This window comes from Grammomys surdaster, unplaced genomic scaffold (genome assembly GCF_004785775.1).
Source record: "Grammomys surdaster isolate TR1022 unplaced genomic scaffold, NIH_TR_1.0 199, whole genome shotgun sequence".
In the NCBI taxonomy this organism is placed as follows: Eukaryota; Metazoa; Chordata; class Mammalia; order Rodentia; family Muridae; genus Grammomys; species Grammomys surdaster.
The window spans coordinates 984,547-1,000,079 of record NW_021604644.1 but is presented as its reverse complement, the minus strand read 5'-3'; the positions used below and the strand labels follow the sequence as shown (position 1 = coordinate 1,000,079).

Genomic DNA, 15,533 nt, shown 5'->3' with positions numbered 1-15,533 from the left:
GTATGTGCCTTGCTAGCCAATGGGAATACAGCTGACAGAAGTTAAGATTCCTTCTACTGCTGACTGAAGGTGAAAAGCTTTCTATCAGCTAACATGGAAAGTCTGGAAACTGTTTGACTGCCTTTCATGAACAAGATATAAAAAAAAACCCAAAAATGCAAAGAACCAACAAAGAAAGGTATCAGTTACTCTAATCTGTGGAGAAGCAATGACTACAAGCAGGGAAATGACTAGTGAAAAGATGCCATAGGAAACCAAGAAGCTCCCGTGCACCTTCTCTCCTTTCTTTTTTTTTTTTTTGTTTGTTTGTTTTTCGCCTTCTCTCCTTTCTTTTGTCTCTTAACTGTGGCCCCTTTCTTTTTCCCTACCCAGAAGGAGGAGTTTTAAAATCTAAGAAGACTCACTACATAACAAGATTTTCTTTGTTGTTTGTTTATATCCAGTCTAGCCTTGAACACTTTATCTTCCTGCCACCCTGACTGATGGATTCTAAGCATAGGCCGCTATATTCAGCTTTATACCAGTTTTCATTGGCCCTATAAACAAATTTAGCTTAATGATCAAGTTTTACTAAAGGTAGTAAAGATTATATACGCACACACTTCTGTATACACACGCTGATATCCCACTGGAAGCAATGGTAACTGGTATGCATGTACATCAGGCTTACAAAAGCCAATGACACTATAAACCAGCTATTTAAAATCTTCCACATTTACGCAAATAGTTTCTTCATCCTTTCAGTGACAAGTCTGAAGTAATAACCGTCTCTTCCTTTACCAAATTCAACTAGAGATGATACATTTTTAAAGAATATACCTAAAGATATATTTTCCATATATCTCATGTCAATCACAGCAGACAGATTTCTGAATGATTTTAAATGCGTAAGTAACATTAAGTTGTTCTATATGCAACTAATGATACCTTTCAATCGGAAGAGTGGAAAGTGTGGCTCCCCACTTTCATTTGCCCCACTTACAGAAATTTATCTGCTTTTGAACTAAAAGACGAACTGCATATCAAGTTAGATTTTCTTTTCTATCAATCATAATTATACTTTCACTATTTTGGTAAGACTATGTCCTGTTACCAGAGGAAAGAGACACACTGATAAGTGCTTTAGGAAACCACTACTGTTAGAATCAGACTTTTAAAAATAAAAGACCTCATCCATTCACTTCTCTCAGTGGGTCAGAGGATGGCCAACTCACAGAGGGTTGATGAGCACAAGAACCAGCTCCCCAAGGTGCTTTCCTAGTTTCACAATTGCTCTATCGATTTGACAGGCTTTCCCTCCCTAACCCTTACCTAACAAAACAAATCCCTCTCAGAGAGGACACAAAGCACTTTCTATACATATGTATGATCTCACAGCTTTGCAAGTAATTATACATCATTTTAAACTAGAAAAACAAGGCTGAGGAGAAGGGAGATGGCATAGTATCAGAGGTAAGGTGTCAGAATCCAAGTAGGTCTTTCAGCTTTCAAGGTCAGAGAACCTTGTGTGTGTGTGTGTGTGTGTGTGTGTGTGTGTGTGTGTGTGTGTGTGTGAGAGAGAGAGAGAGAGAGAGAGAGCGCAAGTGTGTGTAAGAGAGAAAAAAATAAAGAAAAGAAAAGTGGGGTAGAGATGAACCAGGTTTGTAGAAGTCAGAGGACGTGTATAGACTGGCCTTTCTTCTAATTTAGCTAGATTTCTGGGAGCAAACTCTCATAGTACATGGTAAGGACTTTTACCTGCTACCTCACAGGCCCCAGCAATTTGTTTTTATTTTTCATGCAAAGTATTTCTTTACAACATTACAACAAACACTGAAGCTGAAGCAAGAATCATGCTATGTGCTGACAGGAGCCTGATATAGCTGTCTTCTTAGAGGTCTGCCAGAGTCTGACATATTCAGAGGTGGATGCTCACAGCTAACTATTGAACTGATCAATAGGGGTTCTCAATGGAAGAGTTAGAAAGAAGACTGAAAGATCTGAAAGGGTTTGTGGTCCCATGAGGAGAGCAACAATACCAACCAACCAGAGCTCCCAGGGTCTAAACCACCAGACTGGGAGCACATAGGGAGCAACCCATGGCTCTAGCTGTATATGTAGGGGAGGATGGCCTTGTTAAGCATAGGTGGGAGAAGAGATCCTTGGTCCCATGGAGGCTGGATTTCGTGTGGGAGGGAATTCGAGGGGGGGGAGGTGGGAGGGGGGGTAGGTAGGAGCACATCCGCAGAGAGGCAGGAGGAGGGGCGTTGGGATAGGAGGGTTCCTAGGTGTGTGTGGGGGGAATAGGGTAAAGGGATAACATCTGAAATGTAAATAAAATATCCATTAAAAAAATCTAAAAAAAAAAAGAATCATGCTATGACTATTGTATAAATGAGAAAATAAAGTTTAGTAGTGTCTAACATATACTAAAAAAAATAAAAACATTGGGGCTCTGTGGTTATAAAGCACTGTCTGCTCTTACAAAGGACCCAGTTTCAATTCCCAGCACCCACATAGCAATTCACAACTGGCTGTAAGTTCCAGGGGATCCAACACTCTCACACAGACATACATGCAGGAAAAACACCAATGAGCATAAAATAAAAATAAATATTTTCTTAAATTCTCTTTAAAAAATAAAAACATTACTGAATAAGACTCAAATAAGCTATGAGTTGTCTAAATTTATGGCAGAACAGGAATTTAAAAAACTAGGCTTCTAATAATTCTAAAACCAGTAGATTCTTCACAAATAAACCATAACTATCTTTATATACTATTTTCATAATTATACAATGAATAAAAGAACAATACTAATTAGGTAAAGTTAAAAGACAGAGTGTGGCAGATAACTTACACACAGTACCACATTTCTAAGTTAGCTTTTGTTAACATAATGACAATGGATTGTATAATGACAGAGCTAGGGAGAGAAGTTATTCACTTAGTGTCACATTTCTAAGCTGCCTTTAGTTAGAGTAGTGAATAGGCTCAGAAGACCACAGGCACTGTTAACTAGTCATGGGAGCTTATTAACTCTATGCACACAATTTTAATGCAACTAGACAGACATTTATTTCCTCAGGCCCTCATCCTAACAGTATTTATTGAGTGCTAACTATGAGGCAGAAGCTAGAAGGGTTTTCAACATGCTACAGGCACATTTAAAATCTCCCTTGTTCTCTAGGATTTTGTAGGTGAGTTCCTGTCCCCATCTAACAGCTGAGACTGGAGGCTCAAAAACAGTAAATAACTTAACTAGATAGGCAGAGCAGCAGTCATCTTCAAATGCTAGGGGATGATTACCTTCATGCACATGAGCACCTTTTTGTCCTATAATAATTTGCTCAGAGATAAAACATTCCATCTTGGTGGAAGCTTCTTATAACTCAGGATGTTTTAAAATAAGATGACATCCTATCTTTCAAGGAAGATCCTTAAAACTCAGGCAGCAAACTACTAGCTCAAAAGCTTCAGACGTCCCTGAAACCCACTCTCCCTCCCCAGTTTACATAAGCAGTAAGCACTACTTGAGGGTGACACTAACACAAGTTGAGCTGCCGAGAAGAAGCTCAGATCAGCTATGCTACCTAAATGGAAGAGTACTCTCAGGCATGTCTTCTGTGGAAAGTAGATATCTGTCACATCACCTTAGGAATAGTGCCACACAATACTTTGTTTCTACGTTTCTGAGTCAGTATCAACCTCTTCATACCAGGACTAAACAGGAATCCAGCTTTTGAGTTTTCAAAACAGGAAAATAATTATTAAAGCAACATTAAAATACAAACAAAATAACTGGAAAGGTGTAGGCTAAAATGTGTTCAGTTGTTAGTGAAGGCACATTATTTTTTTCTTCATTATGCTTCTCTGTACCATAAAGTATACTGCTATTAAAAGGCAAAATAACATGTCAGGAAATATTTTAATACTTTAAATTACTAACACTATGTTTTTCACATTTCATGCTGACATTCTCCCTGTCATACCCAGAGAATATTTTTAATTAAGACTACTAGGACACTACTATTTGATTGAGAATCCTATGTGCAGCAGAAGCAACTGGGCCAAGGCTGAAGAAACAAGTATTACCACCAACACAATTAGTAAGTTCTACCTGAGTCAGATCAACACAGAATGCAGAAGAAGAACACTAGCAAAGAACAGACACACACACACACACAAACATGGAAGCACATATTTGTCAAATGCTTTTAAGCTATGATATAATCTTCCAACACCCAGTACCTTACAATCATTGTTTGACAATACTGCTGCCTCAGTGCTGGGGCACTTCTACATGAAGGATCCAAAAACTCGTTAATGTCCTGGACTACAAAGAGGCTCTCACAAAGAAATCCAAATAACTAAGCCAACCTGTAATAAGATATTACACTTGAAATAAAGATGAAGAATAAAAAAAGAGGTGAATTCTTAACCACTTTGTTTCATAAAATCATAATAGAACATACAAACCATCTCCTTTGGGTCAGAAAGAGTATCTATATTACTTCTCCAATGTTAACAAGAAAATAGAAGTGGTGACAAGAAATAGAAGTGTAGGTTATGAGTCAAGATACGAACCCAGTGCCAGGTGAAACCACTTTAACAATAATCAGCACACCTTTATTCTCAGCTCTGTGAATGCCTAAGAGTCACTACAGAGGCACGGATTTGTCACCTTACATCTTGCTATACTCAAACCAAAACTCCAGAGTAAAGCTCAAGAGAAACTGAAAATGTCCAATCTCTTGACTTAAGGGCAACTCTAACCCATTATGTTACACTTTAATCTGTTCTTTAAGCAGTGATGAGATTTCAGTGCTGTAGTAGTGATGTTTTTTAAAGTGGCATTTCCTCTAAAACTTAAAATACAATAAAGTAGCTAAACAGCCAACGAGTAAGAAATATGAAATCAGATATTTACAGACATATTTATGAGCTATACTACATCACTACTTCATATTTTATTCATCATTTGCAACAGTTTGCTTTAATCAGAAAGCTGCTTTTAGTCTACCTTTATGACTTCACATAATTTCCAGCCATTTTCAAGTAAAAAAAAAAAAAAAGATGTACATTAATCTAGATTGATCAAATTAGGAGATTAATTCCTAGTCAGGTGAGGTGGCACATGACTTTGGTTCCAGCAGTTGGGAAGCAGAAGTACATGGATCTCTCTGAGTTTGAGACCAGTCTAGTCTACAAAGTAAATTTCAGGACAGCTAGGGTTACACAGAGAAACTTTGTCTCCAAAAAAATTTGTAATAATAATAATAATAATAATAATAATAAATGAAACACTTATCTCCTGGCAGAGATATTACTTTAATATCTGAAGTAAAAAGTTAAAAAGATATATAAAGAGGCCAGTTTTTATATATAATTTTATTAACTACCATATAATGGAAGTACGTTCTTAATATTTCTCAAAAAAACTCATGCCTCATTCTGTAAAGTGGTCAAGGGCCCATGATGGTGAGTAGGTGATGGGTACCATAGGTCCCAGGAGGAAATATATTACTATTGTTTTGCTATGGTCACACTGTCAAAATTGCTTTCTAAACACTATTTAAGATATTGGAAAAATTGTTTGTGTTTGCATGCATATACATGCACCACATGCATGCAGTGTCCAAGGAGGGCAAAAGAAGGCTTCAGATCCCCTGAAACTGGAGTAACAAACTATCATATAGGTGAGCCATCATATGGGTGGCTAGGAATGGAGCAGCAAGTGCTCTTAACTGCTGAGCCATCTCTCCAGCCCCAATACTCATTTTTATACTAATAGATTACTGCTGTGTCCCATCTTCCTCAGAGAAGCTTCTCACTGCAGCTGGCAGGGTTAATGTAGAAACCATAACTGGTCAAAATATCAAGAACAAATGATAGTAGAGTACTCATCCTTAAAAGGCACAGTTATTATCACCCCACTTTAAGGCTCAAGGACTATCACAGAGGAAGAAGAAAAAAGAATGTAGGAGCCAGGAGTAATTTCAACAAGAAGATGTCTTCTAGACATGCCATACCTATTGCACTCAACTTACTACAGCTGTAGTTATCTTCAAAAACCCATCATGGATAAAATAAGATTCCATCTCTCCCTGTGGGATTATGGTAATTTTTGATTGTTGAGACAGGGAGTGTCATTTTCTTCAGTGATGGAACCACAGGTAAGTTGCCCTTGCTCCATAATCTTCCACCCGCACTCAAGCAAGCAACTCCAAGAACACTCAATAGGCCACATACAAAATCATGGAAGAGGGGGAATTGTTGAAAAGGGTTCTAGTGGAATACGGAAGGTGATAAGAAAGAGAAATGGGTATGAAAATAACCAAAATTCATGATCAGTACGAAACTGTCACGCAATAAAATAAAATTTTAAATCTCTCTTACAATATCACTTAATGATGTAGACCTCAGATGAGATGTTTACCATGGAGATAAACTACACTCAAACCCCAAAGTTAGTTTCACTGCTCTTGAATTGGGGTAAGGTGAGGTTCATGGTCTATTCAATCCTACTCAATAGATAAGACAATCAATGCCTCAAGGACAGTGACTAAATGACTTTATAAACTATGAGAAGAACTAATATTAAGACTCAAATTCTTCCTAACTTTTATTTCTAGCACTTCCCTAACTCCCTAACAAACAAAATCCAAATCTATGCTGATAAGATTATTATTATTTTCCAGTTTATCACTGCCCCTTGAACAGAAAAGCCCTAACAATTTTCACACCCATTAGAGATAATGTTTGAGTCATTTTTTTCATTCTTTACCTCCTCCCAATCTGGCTGAAGTACATGGGTCTCCATGTGGTTAAGAGAATAGTCCAGAATGTACAGTGTTCAATGCAGTAGCCATTTGCCTTAAATGTAGCTACTATGACTGGGGAGTACAAGTTTTATTTAATTTTAGTGAATGTTTATGTTCAGCACAACTTGATAACTGTAACCTCAGCCATTATAAGTTACTTTCTATCAGGTGAAATGAGACACTAATGCTAGAGCCACATGGCAAAAATTCTTATGATTTCTAAAGACATTTTTCTAAAAATCTCTTAAGTTCAATTATCAAAGGTCTCCTTCCAGAGTATGATCATCTTAAGAAATGAAGCAATCATTGGCATTCTACCATGAAGCCTAGTTTACTTAGTTTAAAAAACAAAACACTACTATGTTCTTCTTAGGAAGTTTTCTGGGTCTTTTCAATGTTTTTCTCTATTATAATCTTACACATTTAAAATTAAGAGCAAGTATAATGTGTAATTAATTCTACATGATTATAAAATCATTGGTTGGAGAAATTGAAGAGCTCTCTACTACAATATAAGCAAGGACTTGCAAAGCACTTAGGATTTTTCTCAGTCCTTACAAGGAAAACTAAGACTGAGATCCAGGACATTACATAAGACCTCCAAGGTCGCATGCTTTTCTATTCCTTCTTGAATGAAGCCATCTGAATGTTCATTCAAATCCACTGAAGTCCACGATTTTTTTTACATTTTTTGTCTAAATTAATAATGAACTGTTAATGGTTTGCTAGCTTCTTTAAGATCAATTCTGATGTTAGACCATGTCAGCAAAAAAGACAGCAAGAATTCTTTAAAAACAACAACAAAATACACAAGTACTCAATTCATGTAAAAGATTAATTATGCTTTTAAAAGACACAACCCCTTTTCTTCATTCCACTAAAAACTAAAAATTACCCATGCAATTTCTCTCTTCAAGATAATGCTCAAATTCTTCTTTCACGGTGAGCTGATTTCCCACTGAAAAATAATTTGTTTCATACAGATATCTATAGTTGTATCTCTCAAACTTTAACATACATTTAAGCCATTCAAGTACATTCACTCTTACACTGCAGGCTCTGATTCAGTAGTCCTAATGTGAGGCCACTCAACACTCACCCACACTTCTGAGAAGCAAGGTCTGTGGCCTGTCTGTACCAACTGCCTTGAGCATCTCTCTTTACTTTTGGTACTCTAATTATGTATACACAGCCCCTTTCTCTAAGTGAAGCACAGGTTTCTTGAAAACAGGCCATATATCTCAAGCACCTTTATCTCTTTCAGAGCAAATGGCAAAAAAGACACTCAGATGATAATGCTATCGATCGATGTAAACAAAGCTCCTACAGCCTTGGATGAAGACAGTTTCCCTCTTCAGAATCAAAGGCAGACTAACACAAATGCTGGGGAAAATCAGACTGTTTTTAATCACTTCCTTGGTTAGATGAAACAGCAGAGTGATATTCCATGTTGGAAAAGCTGTGGCTATGCATGTTTTTCTTGACATAGAAAATGAGGTGAATGATGTAGTCCTACAACTTGCTAAATAAAAAGTTAGCAGATTTTTTTTTTTTAACAAAAAGTACAAACCAAATGTCTACTGTTAGGGAAAGTTAGAAGATTATCCTTTCTGAAAGCAAGATTCAACAAATAAAAAAATTACAGAATTATGAACCCCAATCTGTTTATTTTATAGACTTATCTTTTTGTTTATATCATTTATCCAAGATTATAGTGTTCAGTAAATTCGAGAGCCGAGACATGCATGTAGATGCCCTGACATCCGTTTTTCACATGAATGAACACCTTCAATTGTTCTTTACACCTTGTTAGAACATTTATTCTCAATCATAGGAAGTGTTATCAAGTTTTAAAAAAGAGGATATATATTATGAACAGAAAAGACTCAGGGTTAAGGAGACAACTCAGAAAGTGAGGTGAGAACCTGAATGAACCCCAGAATCCACAAAGAAATGGCACATGATAGCAATCCCAGCACTGCAAAGGTGAAGAAAAAAGAAACCCTGGGCTCACTGGTTGGCCAGCCTAGCCTCCCTGGCAAGACTCAGGCCAGTGAGAAGACCCTATCTCAAAAACAGAGAAGTAGATGGCTGAGAAATGACAACTGAGGTTACCCTCTGGTCCCCATATACACCAGAGAGAGAGAGAGAGAGAGAGAGAGAGAGAGAGAGAGAGAGAGAGAAAGAGATTCAACTTTGTTTATAGTCAAAGAATTGTAAATTCAAATTAGATTTTTTTTCTCTTATTAAATTGACACATTTGTATGACCCATGAATTTTTTAATGAATGTCTTTCAATGTATATCTTTTGTACATTTTTAAACTCTGTAAAACAAAACAACCAATAACCTAAGTATCTTGACAAAGGGTGAAGTAAATAAATCACAGCACATCTAAAGACTGAGCTACCAGAAAGGTACTTAATACTAAGGCATACAGTTTTGAAGTTTTCTGTAACTGTGGCAATAAACATCTTCTCTAAGGCTTTTACAAATATTAGCCCACCAGATATATTACTAAATTCAGATTGATTTTTTTCAGAAGTGTATTTCGGCACCTCTTATCTTTAGGTACACCACACAATCTACACAGATGTAAGAGTCAGTGTCTGTGTACTCATGTACACATGTGCACTTATGTGCATTTGTGTGTGTCCATGTGATAGAAAAAGGGAAGAACAATAACTGTATAGTTGGGAAGACATTTCACACAGAAAGAACATGTAAATCATCTGTACACAATAAGAAAAACTTCAAACACCTATTAAAAGAAACAAGTCAAATGAAATACCAGTGAGAAATACCCACTCCTATTCTGAGAAGACTATAGAAAACTTCTCCTACGTTGTTGGCAAGATGACATAATGGCAAAACTCCAGTGTGGTGGCGCTTCATGACATCCAGCAGCATGTACAAAGTTCCAAGTACTGTCCATTTCCTTTTGACCACTGGCAACTTCACTTCACTTACAGGAATCTATCTCTAAGGTACACTATCAATGTTTGCAGAACTATTTGTAACAGCAGAAAAAATAGAAACAATAGTAATCTGAGAACACTACACAGTGGGGCACAAGCAGTTAAGGACCTAAGTTCAATCCCCAAAACCCCATAAAAAGTGTTGGCATTGTAAACCTGGTCAAGAGTCAGTGGCTAGGAAGGTCATAGGCTCCCTAGCCAGTCAGCTTAGCCTGATGAGTAAGTTCTAAAAAATAGTGTTTTACTGAATGGACATGCCAGACTGTGTTCTGATACTCTGGTTTACACCCATAGTTTTGTGCTGCTCCTAGTCCTCAGAAAAGTTTCTTAAAGCTGAAGGCAGCAGTTAATGCAGAGGCTCATAACTGGTTAAAATACCAATCATAAATGATAGTAGAGCGGTAGTCAGTCTTAAATGTCTAAATATGACATCTATTGTTCCCTCCAAAGCTCAGGAAACACTGGGGGAAAGGGATGGAAAGATTGCAGGAGCTGAAGAATAAGGTGGTATGCCATAAAAACATGTCAAATGGATACAAAAAGGCTGCTGTACTCATGAACTCACTGCAATTATGGTAACTGGCACAAGGCAGAGTCTATCAGCATTCCCTCAGGGTTAGGGGAGGCACATGAGGCCTCATTGCCCCATGAGAGACCATTGGCAGCTAATGACTGCTGGGGAAGGGGGTGTCATTTTCACCAGTGGTGTACCCATCAAAAATAGCCTATGCTCATTCAAGTAACCTTAATTAAACTCAGTGAGTCATACAGTCACACAAAACACACAGACACATGCACGTGCACACACACATTCTTTTTAAAAGGCATTTTATTTGAAAGGAAACGTCTTGGAAAGAAGAGACAGGAGATAAGAATGGATAACATGGGTAGAAATGACTGGAACATACTATACATACACATATATGAAAATGTCAAAGAATAAAGTAATTAAGTTAAAATTCTCTAAACTATTGGTCCTGTGGAGGTTTGATGCCCCAGTGTAGATGTTAGAGCAGTAAGGTGGGGGTGGGTAAGTGGGTAGAGGAGCACCCTCACAGAAGCAAAGGAGAGGGGAGAGAGGAAAGGATGGGGTGTTGCCAAGGGGTAACCAGGAAGGGGGATATCATTTAAAATGTAAACAAATAAAATGTAAAAAAATTCTTTAAACTAAATTAAAGTTTAAAAGTCAGACATGGTAATACAACTTTATAATCCTAACACTGGGAACGTGGAGACTAGGATTCTGTGGTCAGTTAGCCTAGCCTAACAGTAAGTTCAACTAGCCAAACAAGTGAGAGATGCTGTCTTAAAAATCAAGGTAGACATTATCTGAAGTCTCTTTTGGCCTCTGACTGCACATACACGCGTAACCTCTATCACATAAGCACACACACATGCACATGCACACAAATGTAGAATAGTTCCATTTCAACACCTTTAAGATAAAACTTGAAGCTGGAAAGGTATTTTTATAATTTTAAAGAGAAAAGTATGAATAATATGTATAGTTTAATCAAACTAGAAAAACATATATAGGGCTGGTGAGATGGCTCAGTGGTTAAGAGCACTGACTGATGTTCCAGAGGTCCTGAGTTCAAATCCCAGCAACCACATGGTGGCTCACAACCATCTGTAGTGAGATCTGATGCCCTCTTCTGGTGTGTCTGAAGACAGCTGCAGTGTACTCATATACATAAAATAAATAAATAATTCTAAAAAAAAAAAAAAAAAAAAAAAGAAAAACATATATATGGACATAAGAGAAAATAACTTACATTAGTTTTTAAAAAGAAATGGAAATCTTCTTATATCAGCATAAGAGACAGACAAAAATTAGAATTATGTTAATACAATTTGTCTGGTTCTGAAGATCGTAATTTTTACATAATTATGAAGTAAATAGTAAGTTTTCAGAATCTTGACTTGAAAGATAAATAAGCAAATTTAGCAATGCATACTGATCTAGTGGTTGAAAAACCATAGAAATTGAATTATAGATTTCTATTAATAAACACAACAGAGAAACATCAAAACCACATTAAGAGGCTACAATTAGTGATACAAAGAATGTGAGATGCTCTGTATCTATATCTAAATTACTAAGGGAAAAAATGAGATGGGAAAGGAAGCTACAGACTTTAAACATCTTAAGCTAGTAGCTGATCAGTGGTACAGTATGTGCTTAGGATGCTCAAGGCCCTGGGCTCAATTCTGGGCATCCAAAAGTTTTATAGGAGACACATAAACCAACTGGCATGCATGGAACTCATGTGGTTCCAATTTGATTGATCAGTTTTTAAAAACAAACACAATTAGGAATATTCAAACACCAAGTAATATCTGAATACATTTATAAGTGTCACAATAGCGTTTTGGAAGAAAATTAAACTAATGCCTGGATCCTATGATACATAACTTGTATATATATAGCCCAGGCAATTTTGTGTTGTTGTTTATCTGTCTGTTCTGAGGATGGGAACAGAATCCAGGACACCAATGAACTGCGTTTTATTAAAACTGTCTCAACTAATTTTAAAGAGCAGTCCGGTAGTATAACCCATGGATATGGGAAAAGTTATATAAAAAGGATAAATAATCCACCTGCAATGAACCTAATTATGTGCTTCCAATAGTATTTTTTTGAAGATTGAACACTTTTATTGTTGACATTAATGACTAAAACTGACACTTATAAAAATCTTAAAAATTAAATTCAGCAGTGTTTACTTAGCTCTCTAATTACTTAGCTTCCTAAAATAGGTGATATTTTCTTGGCTTCCTATCCATATAGAAAAAAAAAAAACCCAAAAGCAACAATAACAAAGGTATTAACTTATAGAAGCATAGGATACCAGAGCTAGTAACAACCTAGAATCTTTCAACATAATAATCAAGAGATTAGTGAGATGACATCTTCAATAAAACAACTGGAATAAAGGGTTAAAAATCTCTAAAGTGAACTCAGGATACTTGACACAACTCCATTCTGATTCAGCCATCTCTGTCTTATCTCACATTTTCAAAACTTACAGAGAGAATATGGCTTAAAAAGAGTTAAGCAGAAAAGAATCTACTTCAGTTCTCAATCAACCTATCTCTGACAGAAAGTAGCAAAGGGCCAATAAGCACTTAATGGAAGAGTTATCACACTGTCTGTGGTTAGTTGCCCATGCAGAAAGGCTTTTAAGGCATAGAGTGATATATTCTAGAATACTTTATTTCACCTATAATACTTTTGAGATCAGGGAAAAAATTGTCACTTGCCTCTTGAAATTTAGGGTTATAATTTCAGCTATTATTTTATGATCCCTACAAATTCAAGAACGTATTAGTAGCTCTTTAAAACTGAGGTACAGAGTACTTCTTACTATGGTAAAAGGATAGATGGATGTTTAGAGCCAAACACTTAAGGGAGAAATGATGACCTAAGCTAAGTGGGAACTGGAGTTTTCTATGTCTGCCTGTGAAAGGCATCAAGTTGAAGCCTGAAGGGAACCCAGAGGATTATTCATTAGACAGGTGGGATACTGAGTAAGCAGGCTCTGTCACTGTGACTGAATTAGCAGTCAGACAGGTTACACACTGTTGAGATTAGACCAATGTTCTACGAATATTTGCTAAACTAGTTTAAAATGATCAGAACTAAGTAAGGAAACATTGTGTTCAAATTCAATCTAATTTGACTTGTACTTCTGGTTTATGAGAACTTTTCTGAGGCTTTGCTTTCCAGACCATTAATCTTCACAGGAGTTCTCTAAAATGGCTTCTATCCTTCTTCTAGTCCTATCATCTACCTTTGCTTAGGAAGATAAATACACAATGTGTTTTTAAGTAGACTTTAGGAAAATGTAGGCTTTATTTGAGAAGAAATCTTCATTTAGATATTTAAGGAGATTGATAAATTCTCTAGAAAAAGTATGGGTTACTTCAAAATAAATGTTCTCATTCTTAAACTTAGCTCTATTGACATTTCCTACTCAAATGTTTCAATTTCTTAAGAGTTTTGATCTTTGAACTTCTCAGTCACCAAAAAAATAATTTCTAACAGACAACTCTTTTTAAGGCTGAGGAAAAGATTAGTAATTAGTATCCTTAAGAAGTATATGGCCTCTATTATTGCAACAGTTCTAGAAGGTGCCACAGTGCATAATAACACACACACACACACAAAAAGAGAGAGAGAGAGAGAGAGAGAGAGAGAGAGAGAGAGAGAGAGCGCTTCTCAAGTACTAAGAAGACATTATATGTGGCCTCATTTATACACAACTGTAGCCTTCAGAACTATTTTCATTTCATTTAGTTTACACTATTTTATTTTGAAAAAAAAAAACAAAACAAAACCAGAGTATTATATATAGCTTTTAAAAAATGGCTTTCAAGTCATGAGAATGAAAAGTATTTCAAGCACAAACGTTAAATTTTTTTATGTGATATGTGGGAATATACACTACTAAGAAATCTATTTCTAGACTCAGTTTTGCCTGTAACCAACTACACAGTTTCTTGCAAGTTAATTATTATTCTTAAGCTGTGAAGAAAGTAATTTATATTCAATGATGCTAAACTTAGCTTTCTAAGAATCTACAATTCAAGTATTCTCAAATACTGTCATAACAGTCCAAATAAATTCCTCTCATTTTCACATATGGAGTTAGACCTTCAGTTTTTGTCTCAATTTGACCTTAAAAAGAAGCCAAATACGTCGAATATTCAAGATATACTTCAGATGAAGAACTGGGTTAAGATTCTTTTCTAAGATGGGATGATGCCGGGCAGGCTGGGAAGCACCAAGCACCTAGGTATACAGGAGAGCTGGTTATTCTCAAGTCCAGAGCACTGACAAAGATTTATGAACGCTTTTAGGGAGTATAGGTTGAAACAGGGCTTGCAGGAGGCTCTAGCAGAGCCTGTCAGATAATCACACCCTCCACCTTTTCAAATTCCTAGTCTCCCAGTCGACACCAAACCAGTCTCCAGTTCCGGGTTTCCAACCAATCACATGAAGCCACAACAGAGGGCTTTGCCAGCCTGTTTCAAGGATCCAGAGAGAGATTCACTGGACCCCAACACCTGTCGGCTTCACACCCTTCTCAGCGTAGGAGAAAACGTTAGGTGTACCCTAGGTCCCTTAGGATTCTGGTGCCCCAAGCAGGTCCTCGACGTCCACAAAACCAAAACGAACTCCAGGGGCCTCAGCGGTGACCTCCCACGTATCACTCACTCCCCCAAGGCGAATTCTCCTATTTGTAGGTTCCAAGCCCTGACTGTGGTTTCGCAGGCCTCGTGGACCGCAGGCTTAAGAAGCCAAAAGAACGGCGAAAGAGAAGGCAGTGCCCAGGGGTGCACGCCTCGCCAGCGGAGGAGAGTCGAAGCAAGCAGGGGCTGCACGGTTCCCCCTCGCGGAGGGCGGGAGGTGGTCAGGGACACACTCGGAGGGTTTGTCATCCCCACATACACTCACCAGGAGCAGCAAGGAGCATCTGAGGTCTGGTAAAGACAGGAAGACGGCAGGATTCATGGTAACGATGGGGTCGACAGCGGGGTCAGGAGGTGGCGGCTAGGACTGGACCGGGCTAGAAAAGGGCTGGGCTCCGGGGCCGGCGGCAGCGGCACCTCGTCCTCTTGACCCGGAGCTCCAACGGCGAACACCCGAGACAACTTCCAGAGAGGCCTCTCACGCCCTCACTTCCGGGTCCTGCCCATCTCGAAGCACGTCGGGAAATGTAGTTCATATTGCTCTCACTGACCATATC

General features: G+C 37.6%; 1 protein-coding gene across 2 annotated transcripts in view; it reads right to left on the bottom strand.

The window, feature by feature from the left end:
* The window catches only part of Erp44 (endoplasmic reticulum protein 44), a 91,489-nt gene extending 76,022 nt beyond the window's left edge, over positions 1 to 15,467 (bottom strand). Inside the window, exon 1 of one of the 2 annotated variants that reach the window (XM_028770275.1) lies at positions 15,242 to 15,467. In XM_028770275.1, coding sequence (XP_028626108.1) covers positions 15,242 to 15,298 — 57 coding nt within the window. In that variant the 5' untranslated portion in view covers positions 15,299 to 15,467. The remainder of the gene's footprint in view (positions 1 to 15,241) is intronic. The other variant, XM_028770274.1, reaches the window with a different exon arrangement.
* Between the last annotated feature and the right edge of the window lie 66 nt (positions 15,468 to 15,533).